Consider the following 19,741-nt stretch of genomic DNA (forward strand, 5'->3'; position numbering starts at 1 on the left):
TGATTGATCTTCACGAGTAATCCAGTGGGAAACCGATCAGGAGAGAGAGAGCGAGCCTGACTGCTTTCCCGTGACTCAGAAAGAAAAGCACCGGCAGTTTCCTGACGTCACGCGAGCAGAGTTTTTACTCTGTTGTACCGACTTCAACCTGCCGTTACTCCCAAAGTACTGAGGCCATTATTAAAAAATGTTCTGTTTCCGGTCCCCCGGCCGGGTGAGTGCCGTTTGTGCGGTTTAAATTTTTTTTTTTTTTTAACGCCGGTTTTTCGACATTTTTTTCGGGTTTGTAAATCTAAAATCGAACTTGACATTTACGCATTCCGCGCAGAATATAGAATCGAATCAGCTCTGCGAATGCGCCGTGCGGCACAAAAAAAATGACAGCCATCATGAAGGAAGGAGATCCTGAGTTTTCAAATTTTGCTTAAGTGTGAAATCGCAAAATGGTATTCTAGCGAACAACAAAATAGTAAAGATTCAGAAAAACAAATCATTCAGTGATCATTTTAATAGTGTAATTTCATCCGGACTAGGCCCAACGCTCGATTTAGAACTACAAAAAGTCCGTGTGTCGGACCATCACAAACCGTTACTGGAAAACTCGTTTGATCTTGATCCATCTGAGACGTTACAAACAGCTTTTGAGTTTTGTTATGCAAAATTCATTACCTACTTTGTTTATGACCCTGACAGATCTGTAGGAGAACCTAATGGATCTATTCAAAATGAGAACGGAACTGAACAAAAAATGCATTTACGGAACTAATGCAGGTTGGCTGGGCAGAATTAAAAACTGTGTGTGTAGCAAATAAAAAGAACGAATTGCACAACAAAATTATAAAGGGCATCCAGAGAGAAGGACCTTGTCTGTCTAGACATACTGGCCAAACTGAAGGAACAAATGTAGCAATGAACATTACAAACTGCTTGTAGTATTTAGACGGCCGCCAGGACATAATCAAAGAGGCAGTGAAATGCCGAGGACCATCTGTGGTGATGCCTGTTCCTGCATGGTAGGTTTTATAATAATATTAAAGTTTTTGTACAAGTTTCAGTTGATTAAACGGTCATATTTTATTAAATGTGTCTGCTTTTGTAATAAAAAAGTACTGAAAGAAAAAGCAAACACAGCATTGCGATTTCTTATATAATTTTTTGCTCACCCGATGGACAGGTTAAGGATGGCCTGAACAGATCTTAACCAGATACATTTATTCGGAAGGCAGAGATTATATGTTTTTTTTTTTTTAATGATAGAAAATATTCAAGAGTTAAGCAGTGACAGATTTGGAAACTTAGATGAGCGTCTGCATGGGCAACTTTCACAGCACGGCCAGCGAGCGTCTGATACGCCTACCGGTACTTTGTTTAAACGATTTTTTTAATTGTTTTTTTTTTCCTTGTGTACCTGTTGTGTTGGATATTAAAGGTCTGATGACACAAACATGACTCTATGCAATTTCTTAAATAAACTATACAACATGGCAAACGTTAGATTTCTGTCATAATTACGTGAAAAGAAGCTGTTGTTACGTGAATATCCAACTTTTAATTGCACAGCGCACGAAAACTGGGTCCGTGGCTCGCGGCCATGCTGTGACGTCAGTGGAAGAACACGCTGCGGTTCACTGGCTGTTCTACTCATAGACATCCTATGGTTCTACTCTGGTTCTACTCAATGGAAATGGCGCATGAAAACGCCGGTGAACTCTCTAGTGCTAGCTCTTCCTCTGAACAAAAGAACAACCAAATACTGGTACTTTAAGCAGTGATCATGATGGCATGATTTTATCTGATTTTAAATAAATGAGATTGATAATAATGTGGGGGGGGCGGCACGGTGGTGTAGTGGTTAGCGCTGTCGCCTCACAGCAAGAAGGTCCTGGGTTCGAGCCCCGGGGCCGGCGAGGGCCTTTCTGTGTGGAGTTTGCATGTTCTCCCCGTGTCCGCGTGGGTTTCCTCCGGGTGCTCCGGTTTCCCCCACAGTCCAAAGACATGCAGGTTAGGTTAACTGGTGACTCTAAATTGACCGTAGGTGTGAATGGGAGTGTGAATGGTTGTCTGTGTCTATGTGTCAGCCCTGTGATGACCTGGCGACTTGTCCAGGGTGTACCCCGCCTCTCGCCCGTAGTCAGTTGGGATAGGCTCCAGCTTGCCTGCGACCCTGTAGAAGGATAAAGCGGCTAGAGATAATGAGATGAGATGAGATAATAATGTGCATGTTCACAACTAGTACATACAAACTCTGCAGCTTCTGATTCAGCAGCTGCGTCATACTCCGCAAAAACATCAGCAAGAACCTACAATATAAGTGGAAATGCAATACACTAAGCTCAAATGACTTTTGGAAAGTATAATTTCTAAATTTTTTCTACATATTCTTGAAGTCAGTCATCGGGGTACTTGCTACCGTTCCCTAACAACGCATGGCAAAGGGTAAAGTGTAGTGTTGCTACGAGTACTTGCTAAAGCCTCCGGTGGAAGATCCTCGATGTGCTGATAAGACATACAGTTCTATAGAACACACAAGTGTCACGATAATCACAAAACAGATGCAAATTGTTAAAATACCTAATTTTTAAGCAATCATGTATTGCTCTCTTCCGAATAGAATCTATGATAGCCTACCCTCTTTACCCTTTGCCTCTCGTTGCTAGGCGGCAGTTACATGAAAGCCGCAAGCTTTCACAAGCAAATACATGACTGATATCACGCCGACTTTATGATTACATTTATGATTATCATGAATGTGTACTCTATGAGCGCTCTGGAGCGAGTCACTTCCAAGATGGCCACGCAGACCGCATGGTTACTATTTTTAGCATCATGTCGGAGCACTCTATAGCTCTACGTACCTTTATCTTATGTCGTTTCTCAACACATGTTCTGACAGGAGGACTGTCTTTGGAGGAGTCGGCTTGTCCCAGGCGACTGCTGGATCCGGCATAGCTACTAGTAGACCCCCTCCGGAATACTGTAGGCACTGCTGATGGTAGCAACACACGTTTGTGCTGAACTGAACACCCAAGAGATTCTTTTAAGCTGGGAAGGGTGTCAAAACAATCCAAATCGAAGTGTTCAGAGCACAGGACGGATGTTGGTGAGGGCTCCCACTTGTCACGAGTGCGCCTGACTTGCTTCACCCACTTCACATGCAGCTCGGGATCTCTGGGAAACTTGAATAAACTTGCCCCATCCTTGTGGGTTTTGGAGCCAAAGCCGGCAACACGACGCGAAGGCATAATAACACATTATTTTATATATAAAATGTATAATACTAATAATGATAAACTGAACACCTGTCGCATCAACAACAAACTGGTAAGTTAGGAGGAAGATTCTTTCGCTGATGTCATATAGCTCCTCCTCTTTCGTCTCCTGGGTGCTGCAGTCCCGTCAAATTTACCCAAATAGCCGCGTTTTTTATCATAACTTGTAAAATAGGCGCCTTCGTGAATTAATATATGGATCATCGGGAATTACTTTTTATGTTATAAAACATCGCCAAAGATGTCAAAAACGTGTCATCAGCACTTTAAACGTAATGTTGGAGTCACTTTAAGAGTCCGAGTCAGCAGAGAGGTGGGATGGATTAAGTTACGGAGCTGTTAAGCTCAAGAAGTTTGGAACAAGGTGTTGGAAGCAAGTCAAGGCAAATCAGGAAACGAATTTGAAAGAAACGTATTCTGTTCCCCAAGTGGATTTTTTTTTTTTTTTTTAAATGCAACAATCGTGGAAATAAATACCCTTCAAACATTTCACTGAGTTCTTGAAATTCTGAACTTCTGATCTGATTACAAAGAAATGCTCAAGTGTGAAGGAGCTGTCCTGCTCCGTGATCATGTGATCCGTCTGTGTGGCAAGAACCCTCCCCCCTCCCGTCAGTGTGCTGGCTCGCTGCTCCAGGGTCCAGTCCTTCTTTTCTTCTCTGTATTAATATGCATCCTGGACCTTCTTTGGAGCTTTGTAGGTCCATAGCTGAAGGGGTGTGTCCTATCAGTCCTACCATTCATATTATAAAAGCGGACAATTGCGGATGTTTACTCGAGGGATTGTGTGTGTGTGTGTGTGTGTGTGTGTTCTGTGCTTGGCAGACTCCACCTTGAGCAGCTCAGCTCTCTGGAAAACTTTTTTTTTTTGGGTTCCCCCTCAGGAATTGTCCATAGTAAACGTGGATCAAAAGGACCATTTTATTTGCCTTTTCAGTCCAGGTTCTTTTGTTCCAGCTCATTATTTCGTTACCAAATGACATTTCCAGTGTCCTTTAAACGTGTTTGGTTGCTATGGGATTATTTTTTTTTTATTCAAATGGTCCTTGTTTTTGTTCTCACCAGCTTCTTGTATCCAACAAGAACACGTTATCTGGTTTGAAGAATGTTCTAGACGGTGAAAGAGCAAATGTGTGTTGTGGTCAGTTAGGACTGTTTCAGGAAATGGTAATCTTGGGTGTTGTATTTTTGTTTTTAAAATACACACGTAATGATTTTATTTCGATCTATTCTGAGGGAGAAATCCGTGCCACTACTGTACCACTTAATGGGAAGGCAGAGGGTCAGGAACTGGGTGATATGGCAGAAACATCAAGGTGTGATGCTTGAAGACTTTGTTCATACTCAGTACGTTTACATGCGCATCCAAATCGAGCTAAGGGTCCCAGCAGGGGTGCCAGAGAAATCCAATCCTACATGCATACTGTGAAATCGAGCTATTGAGTGAGGTGCATTGTGCACCCGAGCCACAGGTGGCGCTACACGCCCCATCGTGTTGGTACACTTCCGGTTGTCGTCATGAAGAAGAGCTATTCAAGAGTATAAACAAAGGGACTACAGGTGGAAATTAGCATGTACTGCTATAACCTGGTACAGACATCTGTCCTTACCACAAGGATAATGTTTAATTTGTACACTGTCCCTTTTAAAAATAAACTCTAAACTCTAAGAAGTGTTTGTAGTTTGTATGTACAAACAAGTGTTCCTAATAAAGTGGGCGGCTAAGGTGAAGTGTCATGCCGACCGAGGCTGTTGTGTTTCCCGCTTGTGGTCTCGTCACTTCCGGAAGGGGCAGTGCTGAAGTAAGTAGATCGAATACGTAGCTCGATAGGGTTTACATGCACTAAGTAGCTCGGCAGAAATCGCATAATCTAGGTCGTGTAGCTCGATTGTGAGAAATCAAGTTCGGTTCAATTTCAGCCGAGCTAAGGTGTTTACATGCCATTTAGAACTTCGATTTCAGACGAGCAACGGCAGAAATTCGATTTTCTCTATGTGCATGTAAACGCACTGTATGATGTGTAATATGTTGTGGTTTTTTTTTTTTTTTTTTTTTTTTTTTTTTTTTGGGGGGGGGAATAAGTGCCATTTCAGTTTTTCCTTAACCACACCCCCTTGTTTTCTAGCGCTGTGATTGGACAGGGATTGCATTTCCTGGTGGCATGATTTCAGCATGTACTTTTTTTTAAAAAAAAAAGGAAATTAATAAGCTGAGAGAGTGTGGAGAAAAGCGACGATGGCATTTGCATTTCAGCGTGGTGTGGCATGATTTCATCGTTAAATTATGTGTGATGTAATCCCTTCGTGTTGCTTTTCTTGTCTCAGTGAAATGTTATGATTTTGTTTTTCGCCAAGGTTCGTTCTCTTCACACAATGGAAAACGATGACTGACATACACTGCATTTCCACATGACACGATTTCTGCATGTCGCTCGCTGTGAAAGAGGACATCGTGGCGATCGTTTTGTTTTTCCTCTCGTCCCAAAAAGTTGCGCTCGCTTTTCAAGGCGGCATGAAATCGGTTCCGTACAAATCAACGCGAACGGGAGGAAAAAAAAACTCCGAGCCATCAGGAGGCCAGTTTAGGAAATGATAAAGGCATGCAGCGTTTTCTGTCCAACTACCTTGTGTAACTTTTGGATGTACAGTACCAGTTGAAAGTTTGTACACCCCTACTCTACTCATTCATAGGTTTTTCTGTATTTTATTTATTTGTAATTGTAGACCAATACTGAAGACATCAAAACTATGGAATAACATCTGGAACATAAATGGAATTGCGTAGTAAACAAGAAAGTGTTAGTTTGATATTTTAGATCTTTGAAAGTATCCAGTGTTTACCTTGCTGTCGCTTTACACACTATTAGCGTTATGTCAAGAACCGAACAACTAAGTGAAGAGAAACGACATCCATCGTTATTTTAAGACACAAAGTGACCTACCGTATAATTATAAAAATAAAGAAGAAACCTTGAATAAGAAACTGTTTCATCACATGGTTTTTGTCATATGTACACTGCAGCAAAGCAATCACAACCTAACCTAACTAACACGTTATCGATTTGATTAACTTTCATTGAGGTGACGTTCTAAAGGTTTGCTGTGATTGGACTGACCAGGTCCTGAGCTCAGTAAGAGCAACACGCTCCGCCATTTTGTTTTTCTCTACTCACAGCATATGAGATGATGGCCTAGTAGTGGTTTAGCCAATTAGAGCACGCGATTGCTCATATCCAGTGAATGCGGACAGGATAATTTGTGATGTATCGAGTCTTTGGGGGTGTCTTGTGCCTAGAATTAGCTATGGTTTGTTTGGTTCCTATACTGGAAGTTTGATCAATTGTACAGTGTGACATACAGGTTTATATTTAATTGTGCAACAGATGTATTTTGGGGGTCAGACTTGTATACAGAATGGTGGTGGTGTTTGTTTGGGGCGGGGGGGGTCCATCTGGGCTTTTGTGTTTCTTCTCCAATGTGGCCTTTTTTTAAAAAATAAGTCATGTTTCTTGATAAACCAATTTCCAACTCTGAAGGTTCCAAGGTCTTGAGTTAACAGCTTCAGAACCGGTTTACTTGTAAGCGCAGTGACAACACATCAGTGAAATTAGCCACTGGTGACTTCAGGTCACGGTTGACTCATTCAAGGATTGCGATGTTTGCTAAGTAGGAACAAGGTGCTGATGGAACCTGTTGTCATCCAGCTCTCGTTTAATGGCAGGAACTTGTTCTAAAACTGGTTCCACTTTTTTTTTTTTTTTTGGGTGCCCCATCTGGTTGCACAATCCAGTAATAAGAAAAAAAAGGAACATTTGATCTTATAAATTACTCATAATTGGGTCTGTAAGTAATTCTTTTAATAGACTGTACTGAATAGACTGAAAACATTCTTAGGAAATTGTCACTTAAGCTACGAACAAACATGGCCACACCAGGTGTGACTCCATTCGGTTATTGGTGGATACAGAAATGTATAGTTCTGAATTTTTTATGAAGGCTTTAAAAAACATCATGTTTTTAAACATGAACACTATTTTTATAATGCATTGTGTTAAAGACCTACAACGCGTCATAAAGAAAGCTGTAGAATGTAATGCATTTTTATCTCCCGCTGGCCGAAAGGCCCGAAGGGGGATTATGTCGTGGCGATGTCCGTCTGTCCCAGAAAGGGAACTCGCCTTCTGAAATCAACTCCTCTCACAATTTTTGGAGGAATTTCATGAAACTTGGCAGGATTCTTTGTTATATGTTGGTAATACAGATATTGCAGTTTTATTCAGTTGGGTCACATTTTACCAGAGTTACAGCCCTTGAGTTTTTTTTTTTGTTTTTTTTTTCCTTCTTCTGAAATCAACTCTCACAATTTGTGAAGGGATTTCAAAACTTGACAAGTATTATGTATCGGTAGTATGCATATAGTAATTTGGTCACATTTTACCAGAGTTACAGCCCTTGATTAATAACCTTGTGCTTTCACAATTTCATGAAGGTGCGCTCGCCTTCTGACATCAACTCCTCTCGCAATTTTTGGACAAATTTCTCAAAGCTTGGCAGAAGGCCTTGTTATATGACGGTAATACGGATATTATGATTTGATTTTCGTTTGTGAAAATTTGACCAGAGTTTTGACCCTTGATTAAATAACTTTTACTTTGGCAATTTCATGAGGGTGTACGTTCTTCTGAAATCGACTCCTCTCACAATTTGTGGAGAAATTTCACCAAACTTTGCAAAATGCTTTGTTATATGACAGTTATATTGAAATTTCGTTTAATTCGGGCAAATTTTCCCCGGAGTTATGCCCTTGATTATTAACAAACTTGTACTTTGGCAGTTTCATCAAGGTGTGCTTGCTTTCTGAAATCAACTTCCCTCACAATTTTTATTATCCCCCGCTGGCTGAGAGGCCCGAAGGGGGATTTTGTCGTGGCGATGTCTGTCCATCCCGGGAAGGGTGCTCACCTTCTGAAATTAACTCCTCACAATTTTTGGAGGAATTTCATGAAACTTTACAGGATTCTTTGTTCTATGTCAGTAATCCGCATATTGCAATTGCGTTCAATTCGGTCGAGTTATGGCAGAGTTGCCAGCAGAGGATATTTTGCTCTCAGAACAGTCATCTCATCTCATCTCATTATCTCTAGCCGCTTTATCCTGTTCTACAGGGTCGCAGGCGAGCTGGAGCCTATCCCAGCTGACTACGGGCGAAAGGCGGGGTACACCCTGGACAAGTCGCCAGGTCATCACAGGGCTTCAGAGCAGTCTTGTTATAAATAAGTGTTTGTTCATTCCTAAGGCATTATAATTAGATTTTAAGAATTCACCAACATTGAGGAATTAAATAAAATAAACATTTATTTTGTCATCACGTTGTCAGGGTTGGAGGTTGTTCTGTTCAGTAGGTACACGGATTATTCAATAAATCGTAATGACCTTTTGGAGCTGAAATCTGTCGTGTGTGTGTGGGTTTTTTTTTTTTTTTTTTTAAAAACAGATGAAGCTGCAGAGTGAACTCGCACAGAAGACCACTGATCTCAACCGGCTGAAAGGTAAGACATGGCCAAGACCTAAAAAAATATCTTAAGGACGTCAGGATCCAGGAAGCTGTTTTTGCTTTTCTACTGACGTTCTGATACATAATCCATACACTCGCTGTCTACTTTATTAGGAACACCTATACGTTCATGCAAATATCTAATCAGGTAATCATGTGATAGCAGTACAGTGCAAGAAACCATGCAGATGCAGGTCAAGAGCTTCAGTTAGTGTTCACATTAAACCTCAGAATGAAGGTCTCGGTGACTCTTTACAACCGTGGTGAGCAGAAAAGCATCTCAGAAAGGGCAACGCATCAAACCTTGAGGTGGATGAGCTCCAATAGCAGAAGACCGCACTATGTTCCTGGCGAACAAGAGCAAGAATCTGAGGTCAACATGGGCACAGATTCGGCCAAACTGGACATTTCAAATTTATCAGTTTAATATGCAAATATTTTCTATTATGTAACATGTATATACCATATTTTTCGGACTATAAGTCGCACTTTTTTTCATGGTTCGGCTGGCCATGCGACTTGTACTCTGGTGCGACGTATATATATATGTTGCATTTTTAAAAATAACTCTCCTTCCAAGATGAACTTTATTCTTCGTCTCTGATGTTATGGTGTTAATGGTCTGAATAACGTTTAATGTTTTTATCTGATATGACGTTAACTGGCAGGTGCACTTTCTGCCTGTTTTTTTTTTTTTTTTTCCTCTGAGCGGTGGTTGTGTTTTTTTTTTTTTTTTCTCACTAGACGGTTGTTTTTACTACCATACCTGTCTTTGGAGATGATATACCTATAGCCTACTTGGCCTCTGATTTGATGAAATAAAATTCGACAAAAATGAAGAATGACACTCCTCGATGATGACTACAGCTTTAATAACGAAGATGAAAGAGCCATGGGGCGATAATAAGCCCTACCGGTAAAAATATTCTAAAAGCAAACTGATTAATGCATCAGTAATAGGCTACTAATATTAGTTGTTATAATAATAATATAGGCTATTAGTAATAACGATAGTGATGGTATTAAAGATAGTAGTAGATATTTAAAGTAATCAGACTAGGCTACTTACAGGGCAAAGGGCGCGTTATCACTGCTCAGCTGTTCGTTTATTAAACAATGCAGTCGCGCAGTAACCACGCACCACTTATCAGATAGAATCACAGATTCTATGGATAGAATAACCCTTCAAAAAAGTGCGACTTGTAGTCCGGTGCGACGTATGTGTTTTTTTTTTTTTTTTTCGTCTTCATGATGCATTTTTTGGCTGATGCAACTTAAACTCCGGAGCGACGTATAGTCCGGAAAATACGGTAATTGATTAATTCAATATTCATGTATATTTAATTAGTTAATTTAATAGGTTAATTGAATGTCTTTTAATGTCACAGAACTTTAACGTTTTTTTTTTTCTTTTTTATCAGACATCTAATTTTTGGGTTTGTTTACCTGACATGTTTCGACGTACAACTTCCGTCTTCCTCAGAGTGTCACCGGATGTTAATTGGTGACGCATCTTTTATCAGCTGCTGTTTCTGAGGAAGACTCTGAGGAAGACGGAAGTTGTACGTCGAAACGTCAGGTAAACAAACCCAAAAATTAGATGTCTGATAAAAAAGAAAAAAAAAAAAACTAACTATATTTAATATAAGACATAATGAACATAATCGAAAGAACTTTAACGTTGGTTTCGGATTTTGCTGAATTTCTTTCACCTGTGTTCTTCCATAAAGCATTTTGTAATATGTGTGTGTGTGTGTGTGTGTGTGTGTATACACGTACAGAGCAGGTGAAGGAGATGAGGGATGAGATTATTAGGCAGGAGGAGCAGCTGAGGGAGGTGAAGAAGAACAACACGAACCTCGACAGGAAGATGGAGTATGAGAGGTGAGTGGAGTGGATTTGTTGGGGTTTTTTTTCCCCCTCCTTCCCTTTAAATAAACAACTTGTACAGCTTTATCCTGTTTTCAAGGTTTATTTTCCCCCTAAATCTCCGTCTCTGCCCAAAGACGATGAAAATCTAAACACTATAGATACAAGACGCATCATAAAAACGTAACATGATTGCAGACAAAGCATTTTTTTTGTGTGTGTGTAGCACAACTCGTACACTGATGATGAAAAAGCAGGAAAACAAGATCCACAAGAATAAAACAAGTGTTAAATATAATGAGCTTTATTAGAGATGCGAACAGTAAGATGAAATCATGAAGTACGGTTGAAAGACAAATGAAAAGAAGGCTGCAGTATGAAATAAAATAGACAGTCACGTAAGATAAATGCAGTGCGGCGCCAGATCCAAGCGCTGAGCGCACAGAGCAGAGTAACCCACTCAGAGCGGAGTGCTGTCTCGTGCTAGAGTAAAAGACCTTCTAAACTGAGACCAAGAGGGGTTGAGATCAAGTCAAGACCAAGGCAGGAGGCGGAGTCAAGACCAGGACCAGACCAGTGTGGGGGAGGGGTGACAGCTGTGAACAGGAATAAAAATTTCAAATTAGCAATGAGTCACGTTATTGGTTGCATTTGAAGAAGGAAATTTTACATCCAATCACAGGAACAACGTTCACAAATAATTGCCTGTGTATTGTCGGATTCTAGTGAAATTTCTTCCCCTGCAGTTGTGGTCTTGATTGGTCTCGAAATAAAATCCTGAGACCTGAGTAAAAACACGCTCGATTCCAAGACCTTCAAAAAGTGGTCTCAGGACCGGCCTCGAGTACTACAACACTCGCGCTGTCTGCCCTCTTCCGCATACGTGATCTCACAGACACCCGCGATTGGCCAGTGCTGCTCCCGTGTGATCCGGAGCCATATCGGAGATGTGTTTTGGGTTTGCATTATTCACTTTTTAAAATCAATTCTAAAACTTGCTGGAAGTAGGTGTAAAAATTTAAATATTAAATAGAAAAAAAAACTTTATTCGTCACATGCACACTTCAAGCACAGTGAAATTCATCCTCTGTATTTAACCCATCTGAAGCAGTGAACACGCGCGCGCACACACGCCCAGAGCAGTGGGCAGCCATACTACCGCACCCGGGGAGCAGTCAGGGGTTCAGTACCTTGCTCAAGGGCACCTCAGCCCAAGGCCACCCCACGTTAACCTAACTGCATGTCTTTGGACTGTGGGGGAAACCGGAGCACCCGGAGGAAACCCACGCAGACACGGGGAGAACATGCAAACTCCGCACAGAAAGGCCCTCGCTGGCTGCTGGGTTCAAACCCAGAACCTTCTTACACCACTCTGTGTGTGTGTATATATATATATATATATATATATATATATATATATATATATATATATATATATATATATATATATATATATATAATATAAAATTAGTGTGTGTATATAGTGTAGGGTTTAAAGATACAGCTTGTTTGAGTTCTTGATGAACAAGCTCCTGTTTCGGGGGGGGTCATTTTCCTGCAATGATTGTGTTTACTTAACATAGGGTGTGGTTTTTTTTTTTTTTCTCCTTTTCTTTACGCCGTAGCCTGCAGTGCGGCCGACAAATAGCGCAGCTTAAAGCCGAGTACGAGGCGAGCAGGAAGCTGTTGAAAGAGAGAGCCACCCCATTAAAAAAGGTAAAAGCACGCACGTCATCTCTGTCGTAAACGCGTATGTTAGTCTATAGGGATGTTTCCAGACATCTTTACAACCTGCAGGACGAGCTAAATGCCAATTTAACATGACGACAAACACCATTCCACTGTTGCTTTTTTTTTTTTTAAAAAAGTGGCTATCCTGTTTGACTGGTCTGTAATTTTAAACAAGTTTTAATCAAAACAATACTGATTAAATAAGAACCTAGCCTGTGAATCGTAGCGAAACCCTTGGACATGACGTGTTCTATCAGTGAAAAGCTGTCTGGCTGTAATAAATAGACCAAATATTTACGGCATTGGATTTCAAATTAATCAAATGCAATTTCAGTGGCTTCAGTGAAGTTGTTTTGCAAAAATAGCCAGCTACAACAATTTTAAGAATCACTGAGTCAAGAGATTGATGCGTGTGAAGTGAGATTTCGTGCTTCAAGCCTTTTTTGTTGCTATAAAAGGCACGTAATGTTTTTTTCTATGTTTAAAAAAAAAAAAACACTCAAAAGCTTGACACTCCACTTTGACATTTGATCCCTGACCAGTTTTTGGTGTGAAACATGGCAATGGCTTGTTGACTAAACACGGTTTTAAAATGCAGACTAAGGTGGTGTTTACATTAGACCGTATCAGCGGATCATCAGATTAACGTTTTTAAAACGATTCGCGTGCACACAGCAACGCCAATACACGGATACGCTAATCACATGACTAATTAGACGGCACGTCACATGATCCCAGTGCATATCGGGCATGCGCAAGTCACTCACCACTTGCAAGTGGAAGGATGGCAAGCGAACACCTTCTCCAGCAGATAAACACACCTGGCTGTGATGTTCATGTTCTCACTGAGTTTAAGCGCCTGAAGGAGGTAAATAAGTTGAAATGTGTAAATAAACCTCAGTGCGGCTCAGCGCTTCCTCCTGCGCTCCAAATCACTCCGCCCTGAACAGCGAGTGCCCTCTGGAGGGTGTGCACTCCGGCCCTGCGCAGCTCACAGAGCGCGCGAGCGAAGCGCACGAGCAGTGATTCGGGACTGAGCCGCTGTGTGCCGTTTCCTGTAGTCCGCACCGTTTTTCAGCAGTCGCGTCACATGACCAACGTGGCATGACCAACGCCAGCGAATCAGGAATGTGGATGTCACAGTGACGTTGTCCAATGACGACATCAGCTAGAGCTCAGCACTGCGTTTCCTCGTTCCTCAATGTTTACACAGCACCGGACCAGATACGAACTGGGTTGAATACGTGGGCCCTGGCGGATTCAAGTTGTTCCGCCTGTGGAGTCGTTTCCCGGCGTTTTAATGTGCACGGACAGTGCATCCGCGACGAAAACGAGACGGATACGGTCTAATGTAAACACCACCTAAAGCTCGTATCACCTTCCTGGTGGTTCCTGAGCTACAATTACTGAAAATGGAGGAGAGTTTTCTTTACCACTGAGTGACCCCCCCCCCCCCCCCCCTTTTTTTTAAATATTTTTTTTATCTATTTATTTCTTCATTTAAAAATCCTTTCTGCTAAGGTCATTGTTCAAGGGTGGAACGATATGATAACCTTGATATCGTGATAAATCATGTCACGATACATTTGAATAGTTTTTTGATATTTAGTAAAAAACCTTTCATGCCAAATTTAAATAAAATATCTGCTGATATCGTTGAAGATATTAGATCAGTGTTAATGTACAGGTTTTCACTGGAAGCTTCTTAGCAAACTCGTGTATCGTGATGTTTTGTGTACTGTGATTTAATGTTATTCACATCAACCACATCTATGTTAAACAGTTAAAAAAGCAACAACAAAAAAAAAAACGTTTTTTCCTCTTTCTCATTCCTTGTTGGAGACTTTATTCTGGGAAAGTTTCTGTAAATATTCCTTTTATAGCTCTCTCCATCCATCCATCGATCTCTATCTCTGTTTATTTTTAGGTGTGGTGCCACTGATTCCCTGCTATTTTGTTAACAACCTGTCCGACAGCTAAATACCAAAGATAAATATCTTTATTACGTAAAAAGAACATAAACGTGCAGCTTTTTTCTTTTTTTATTTTATGATTATGATCTTGATGTATGTTAATCTAAAGCACTTTAGTGAAAATGCTGCTGTTTTTCTTCATCGTGACTTTATGGTGGGGTATTTTTATAAATTATAAGAATGAATGAATGAATGAATCTTCTGCTGTATTCTCCTGCTGTCTGTGACAATGCCACCTGCCTTTGCTTCCTGTTTCCCAAGGACGTGGTGGACTTGCGTAAAGCTGGCACAGTGGCCGCTCAGGCCGAGCGCGATACAGTGACTGCAGTAGAGCGCCACCAAGTGGCTTCACAGCGTCACAACAGCCCTGATATAAAAGGTAGAGCTGAATGTGCTGCCACCTGCAAACCTGGCGCACCGTTTACAGCTGTAGAGTTCATCTCTTCAGCATATCCTTATAGAGACTTTAAAAAACGAAGGGGGGGATGCCAGATTTTACTGCATGAATATTCTGAATTTCTATCTCACACACACACACACACACACACACACACACACACACACACACACACACACACACACTGTCTTCCTGTTTCTCTCTTTCTCTAAATCTGTTTTTCTGTCTTTCTCTGTTGTCTCACTCTTTCATTCTTGCTCTTTCTCACTCCCCTTCCATCTCTCTCACTTACTGTCTGTATCTGTCTATCTGTGTCGCTTGCTCTCTCATGTCTTCCTGTTTCTCTCTCTCTCTCTCTCTCTCTCTCAATCTGTCTTCCTCTCTCTCTGTATCTATCTCCTCTGTCTGTCTGTGTCTTCCTGTTTTGTCTCTCTCTCTCAATCTGTCTTCCTGTCTATATTTCTGTCAACCTCTCTCTTGCGCTCCCACTTGCTCTTTCCTTCCCTCTTTGTCTTTCTCTTGCTGTGTCTATCTCCTCTGCATCTCTCTCTCATACTCTCTCTTTGTTTCCATGTCTCTTGCTGTCTCCTGTCTTCCTGTTTCTCTCTCTAAATCTGTTTTTCTGTCTTTCTTGCTCAATCTCTGTCCTTCCCCCTCTCCTGTCTTTCTGTTGTCTCACTCTTTCATTCTTGCTCTTTCTCACTCCCCTTCCATCTCTCTCACTTTGTCTGTCTCTTGCTCTCTCATGTCTTCCTGTTTTTCTCTGTCTGTCCATTTCTGTCTGTCTCTCTCTTGCTCAATCTGTCTCTCCCCCTCTCTCACACTCCCACCCGTGTTCCCCCCTCGTTTCTCTCTATCCATCTCCTCTGTCTGTCTGTCTTCCTGTTTTGTCTCTCTCTCTGTCTTGCTCCCACTTGCTCTTTCCTTCCCTCTTTGTCTTTCTCTCGCTGTCTATCTCCTCTGCATCTCTCTCTTACTGTCTCTTGTCTTTGTTTCCCTGTCTATCTGTCTCTTGCTCTCTCCTGTCTTCCTGTTTTTTTCTCTCTCTTGCTCAATCTGTCTTTTTTTTCCCTCTGTTGTCTTGCACTCTGTGTGTGTCTCTCTCTCTCTCTCTCTCTCTCTCTCTCTCAAACAGATGATTTGGGGAAACCAGGAAGTGATGCTGGAATGCCTGGTATTGAAGACAGTGAAGTGGGGAAGGCCGATGAAATTCAGTTTGGTGAGTATTAACAATGCTATGGATCCATTTTCCTCCGAAAGCCATCAGTGTCTTCATTCCAACCATTAATCCTGGTCCTAGTTTCGAAAAACACAATCACAACTTCATCTGCTCTGCACAAGAAAATCAGGCTTTAGCGTTCAGGAATATCTGAAAGGAGGAGCGAATTTTTAACAGTATATTTTAGATGTGGTTTTGGAGGTGTGCACACAGATCCAGGGACAGATAGCAGATAAACAGAAGGAAGGTAAAATGAGTTAATGTTCCCTCAGCCCTGAAGAAGCCGGCCATCACAGCGCAGCACCTGGAGCCAGCGGAGGCGGCCGTGGCGGTGCTGCAGGACAAACACCCCGGAGCTGGAGCAGGTGCTGGTCCGGATGCTGGAGCTGATGCTGCTGTCGACACTAGAGCAGGAGCTGGAGAGGGACCTGGGCTCGATGCTCCTCACGGCCTCCCTCTGGACCGTCCCGACCTTCCCCAGGACAGAGGAGCAGGAAAAGGTCTCCCGTTAATCCAGCAGCAGGTTCCCCAGCTGATCGTGGACAGACCCATGGTGTTGAACGAAGGCAACAAGGCAGCCGTCCAAGCAGACGAATTCGGAGCGCAGCGGCGCCACGTGAAAGGTGATCAACAAAGAATCTATCACATTATCAGGCTGAACAGGAGACGTTTCCTTAATCGTATGCAAATTAGTTATGATGCTGTAAAAAACAAGGAATGAAACACTAATGGATGTCAAAGGAATTAGTTTTTGAATAACAGAACATCCTGAAGTTTTATTCCTCTTGTGTTACACCAGTTTCTAACGATTACATATCGATGGAACTTTTTATCGTTTACCTTCTCCGCTATAAACAGCCGTTCGCTCACCAACCTCTCCTTTTTTCCTCTCTCTCTCTCTCTCTCGAGATTAATAAGCTGCTTCACGCAGCTTGTTGTGTTGCTGCAGTGTGTAAACTTCTCTATCCTGAAGCGCTCACACTGGGCACGCCTTCCATTAAAAAAAAAAAAGTCAGCACATGTTGTATGTGACTGGAGAGTCCGTCGTACGAGTCCCTGTGATTGAGCGGTTACTATAGAAACGAGAGTGTTGGTATAAACCTGAGATTGGGAGCAGCATTACTGTTAAGAAATTAATCAACACCTTCCAACCAATCAGAATCCAGAATTCGTCATTTCTGGATGATAATTTTATTTACTCTCCTGTTCAGTGTTTCATCAATAAGAACATCTACGTTTGACTGCAGTATGAAAATAAAGATGCATATTAATATCGGCTTTAATATTAATTAATTGAATATGGAAATTATTGAGCTGATTTTAATGTGTAGATAGCATGTTAGCTTTAGCCTGTTACCATGCTAGCTGTTAACATGTTACTAATTAGCATATTCGTATGCCAGCAGTTAGCGTGTTGGTGTCTTCTATGTTAACAGTTGTTTCCTTGGCACCATCACTTTATGAGCTCAGCCATTTAAAACGGAGATTTTAGAAAGCGAAGCGTTTTATTTTGATCTGTAAATAGCCTGTTAGCTTTAGCATGTTCCCGTGTTAGCTGTTAGTATGCTCGCAGTTAGCCATAACATGTTAGCATTGTTAACCTGAGCATGCTAGCAGTTTGCATGCTAGCCTTAGCATGTTAGTATGCTCGATGTTAAAGGTTGCTTCCTTGACATAATCACGTCACGAGCTCAGCCATTTAAAACACATTTTAAAGAGCGAAGTGTTATTGTAATGTGTAGACAGCATGTTGGCCTGTTAGCGTTAGCATGTTACCATGTTAAGGCCAATTTATGCTGACAACCCAGTCCTCGCAGATGGCGTCGCAGATGGCGTCTGCGAAGGCCCCCCCCCCCCCCCCCATTCGCAGACGCTCTGCGCGCACCTCCCAAAAATTGTGACCACCGCAGACAGCCTCGCAGACAAGAGGGCTCTGATTGGTCCACTCTACATCCGCTGTACACGCACTTCTGCTTCCCTACTTTCCCGGTTTGGTTTATTTTCACGACCGCCATTTTTAAAAACACGCGCGAAGATGGAGCAGCACGAAGAGCGGTTGATTGAGGAAGTACGTACATCTATACGACTCCAGTTCTAGTCATTATAAGTAACTGGAGGATAAACACTCCACTAACCACACCCACCAACTACTCCTAGCGATTTCGCACCCCCTTGCGTTGTGGTGGTGAATAACATCACGCACGCCTATTACTCCCCGCTCAACGATAAATTACAACTGTCTGCGAAAAGCTATCTGCGAAAGCCTTGTCGCAAGAGCATGCAGAGGCCTATAGCCTTAGCATGTTAACAGTTAGCAGTTTGCATGCTAGCCTTAGCATGTTAGCAGTCAACATGTTAAGGCCTCTGCATGCTCTTGCGACAAGGCTTTCGCAGATAGCTTTTCGCAGACAGTTGTAATTTATCGTTGAGCGGGAAGTGACAGGCGTGCGCGATGTTATTCACCACCAGAACGCAAGGGGGCGCGAAATCGCTAGGAGTAGTTGGTGGGTGTGGTTAGTGGAGTGTTTATCCTCCGGTTACTTATAATGACTAGAACTGGAGTCGTATAGATGTACGTACTTCCTCACTTCCTTGATCAACCGCTCTTCGTGCTGCTCCATCTTCGCTCGTGTTTTAAAAATGCCGGTCGTGAAAACAAACCAAACCGGGAAAGTAGGGAAGCGGAAGTGCGTGTACAGCAGATGTAGAGTGGACCAATCAGAGCCCTCTTGTCTGCGAGGCTTCTGCAGTGGTCACAATTTTTGGGAGGTGCGCGCAGAGCGTCTGCAAAGGTGGTGGTGGGGGGGGGGGGGGGCTACGCAGACACTATCTGCGACGCCGTCTGCGAGGACTGGGTTGTCAGCATAAATTGGCCTTTAGTGTGCTTGATGTTTAACGGTTGCTTTCTCGGCACAATCACGCTGTGAGCTCAACCATTTAAAACTGAGATTTTAGAGAGCAAAGTGCTCTACAGTCTGTTTTAAACCATGCCAAACACCCTTTCTTCAGATCTAGCCGGCGCCAGCTGTAGATGATGTCCAAAAAAGATTTGAGTGCGAGGTCTCATGTCTGATCCAGTTACTGTCAGTGACCCTCTGCTACAGCTGAGCAAGCACACGCTGCATTTTCTCCGCGGAAATGCAGTCTAGTTTTATTTACTCCTTGTTCAATGTTTAGTCAGTAAGAACATGTCGTATATTTGACTACGATGTTAAAATAGATGCATATGAATATTGGCTTTAATATAAAAATTGAGTACGTAAATTATCGGGCTGATTTTGATCTGTCGTTATTACGCTGTGTAGATCCTGATCATCTGAGAGCAGCGCTGCCTCCTCCCCCGAATCCGGCTCAGGTTTTGCCCAACCCCATCGAACCTCAGCGAGATGCTGCCCCTGCTGCACCGCTCCGACATCGTCAGAGTGAGTATGAGCAGCTCCGTGCGTTTGCGAGCGTGTGCGTGTGTGTAATCGCTGCAGAAACATGCAGTCGCAGCATGCAGAGCCTTGCAGAAAAGCCTAAGGACTTGATTTCTCAGGTGTATGAGATTATGGGTACGAGAGTGAATCCTCTGGTCTTGAGTCATAAGAACACGATGTTAGGACGCAGGTGTGGAGGTGCGCATGCGTGACAGTTGCTGCCCGCGTCCTTCTTTTCACCCCCTTTCCCTTTCCTTGTTCCTTTATTCTCCTCTTAAGAATGAATGAATGAATTATTCGTTCACTCTCA

General features: G+C 42.3%; 1 protein-coding gene across 2 annotated transcripts in view; it reads left to right on the forward strand.

Annotated features, from left to right (window-relative positions):
- golm2 (golgi membrane protein 2) overlaps positions 1 to 19,741 on the forward strand; it is a 36,790-nt gene that overhangs the window by 9,653 nt on the left and 7,396 nt on the right. For both annotated transcript variants that reach the window (XM_060912078.1, XM_060912079.1), the window contains exons 3-9: positions 8,764 to 8,818; positions 10,605 to 10,707; positions 12,318 to 12,408; positions 14,658 to 14,775; positions 15,929 to 16,012; positions 16,285 to 16,635; positions 19,318 to 19,434. In XM_060912078.1, the coding sequence (XP_060768061.1) occupies positions 8,764 to 8,818; positions 10,605 to 10,707; positions 12,318 to 12,408; positions 14,658 to 14,775; positions 15,929 to 16,012; positions 16,285 to 16,635; positions 19,318 to 19,434 (919 nt within the window). The remainder of the gene's footprint in view (positions 1 to 8,763; positions 8,819 to 10,604; positions 10,708 to 12,317; positions 12,409 to 14,657; positions 14,776 to 15,928; positions 16,013 to 16,284; positions 16,636 to 19,317; positions 19,435 to 19,741) is intronic.

This window comes from Neoarius graeffei, chromosome 27, assembly GCF_027579695.1.
Source record: "Neoarius graeffei isolate fNeoGra1 chromosome 27, fNeoGra1.pri, whole genome shotgun sequence".
Taxonomy (NCBI): domain Eukaryota; kingdom Metazoa; phylum Chordata; class Actinopteri; order Siluriformes; family Ariidae; genus Neoarius; species Neoarius graeffei.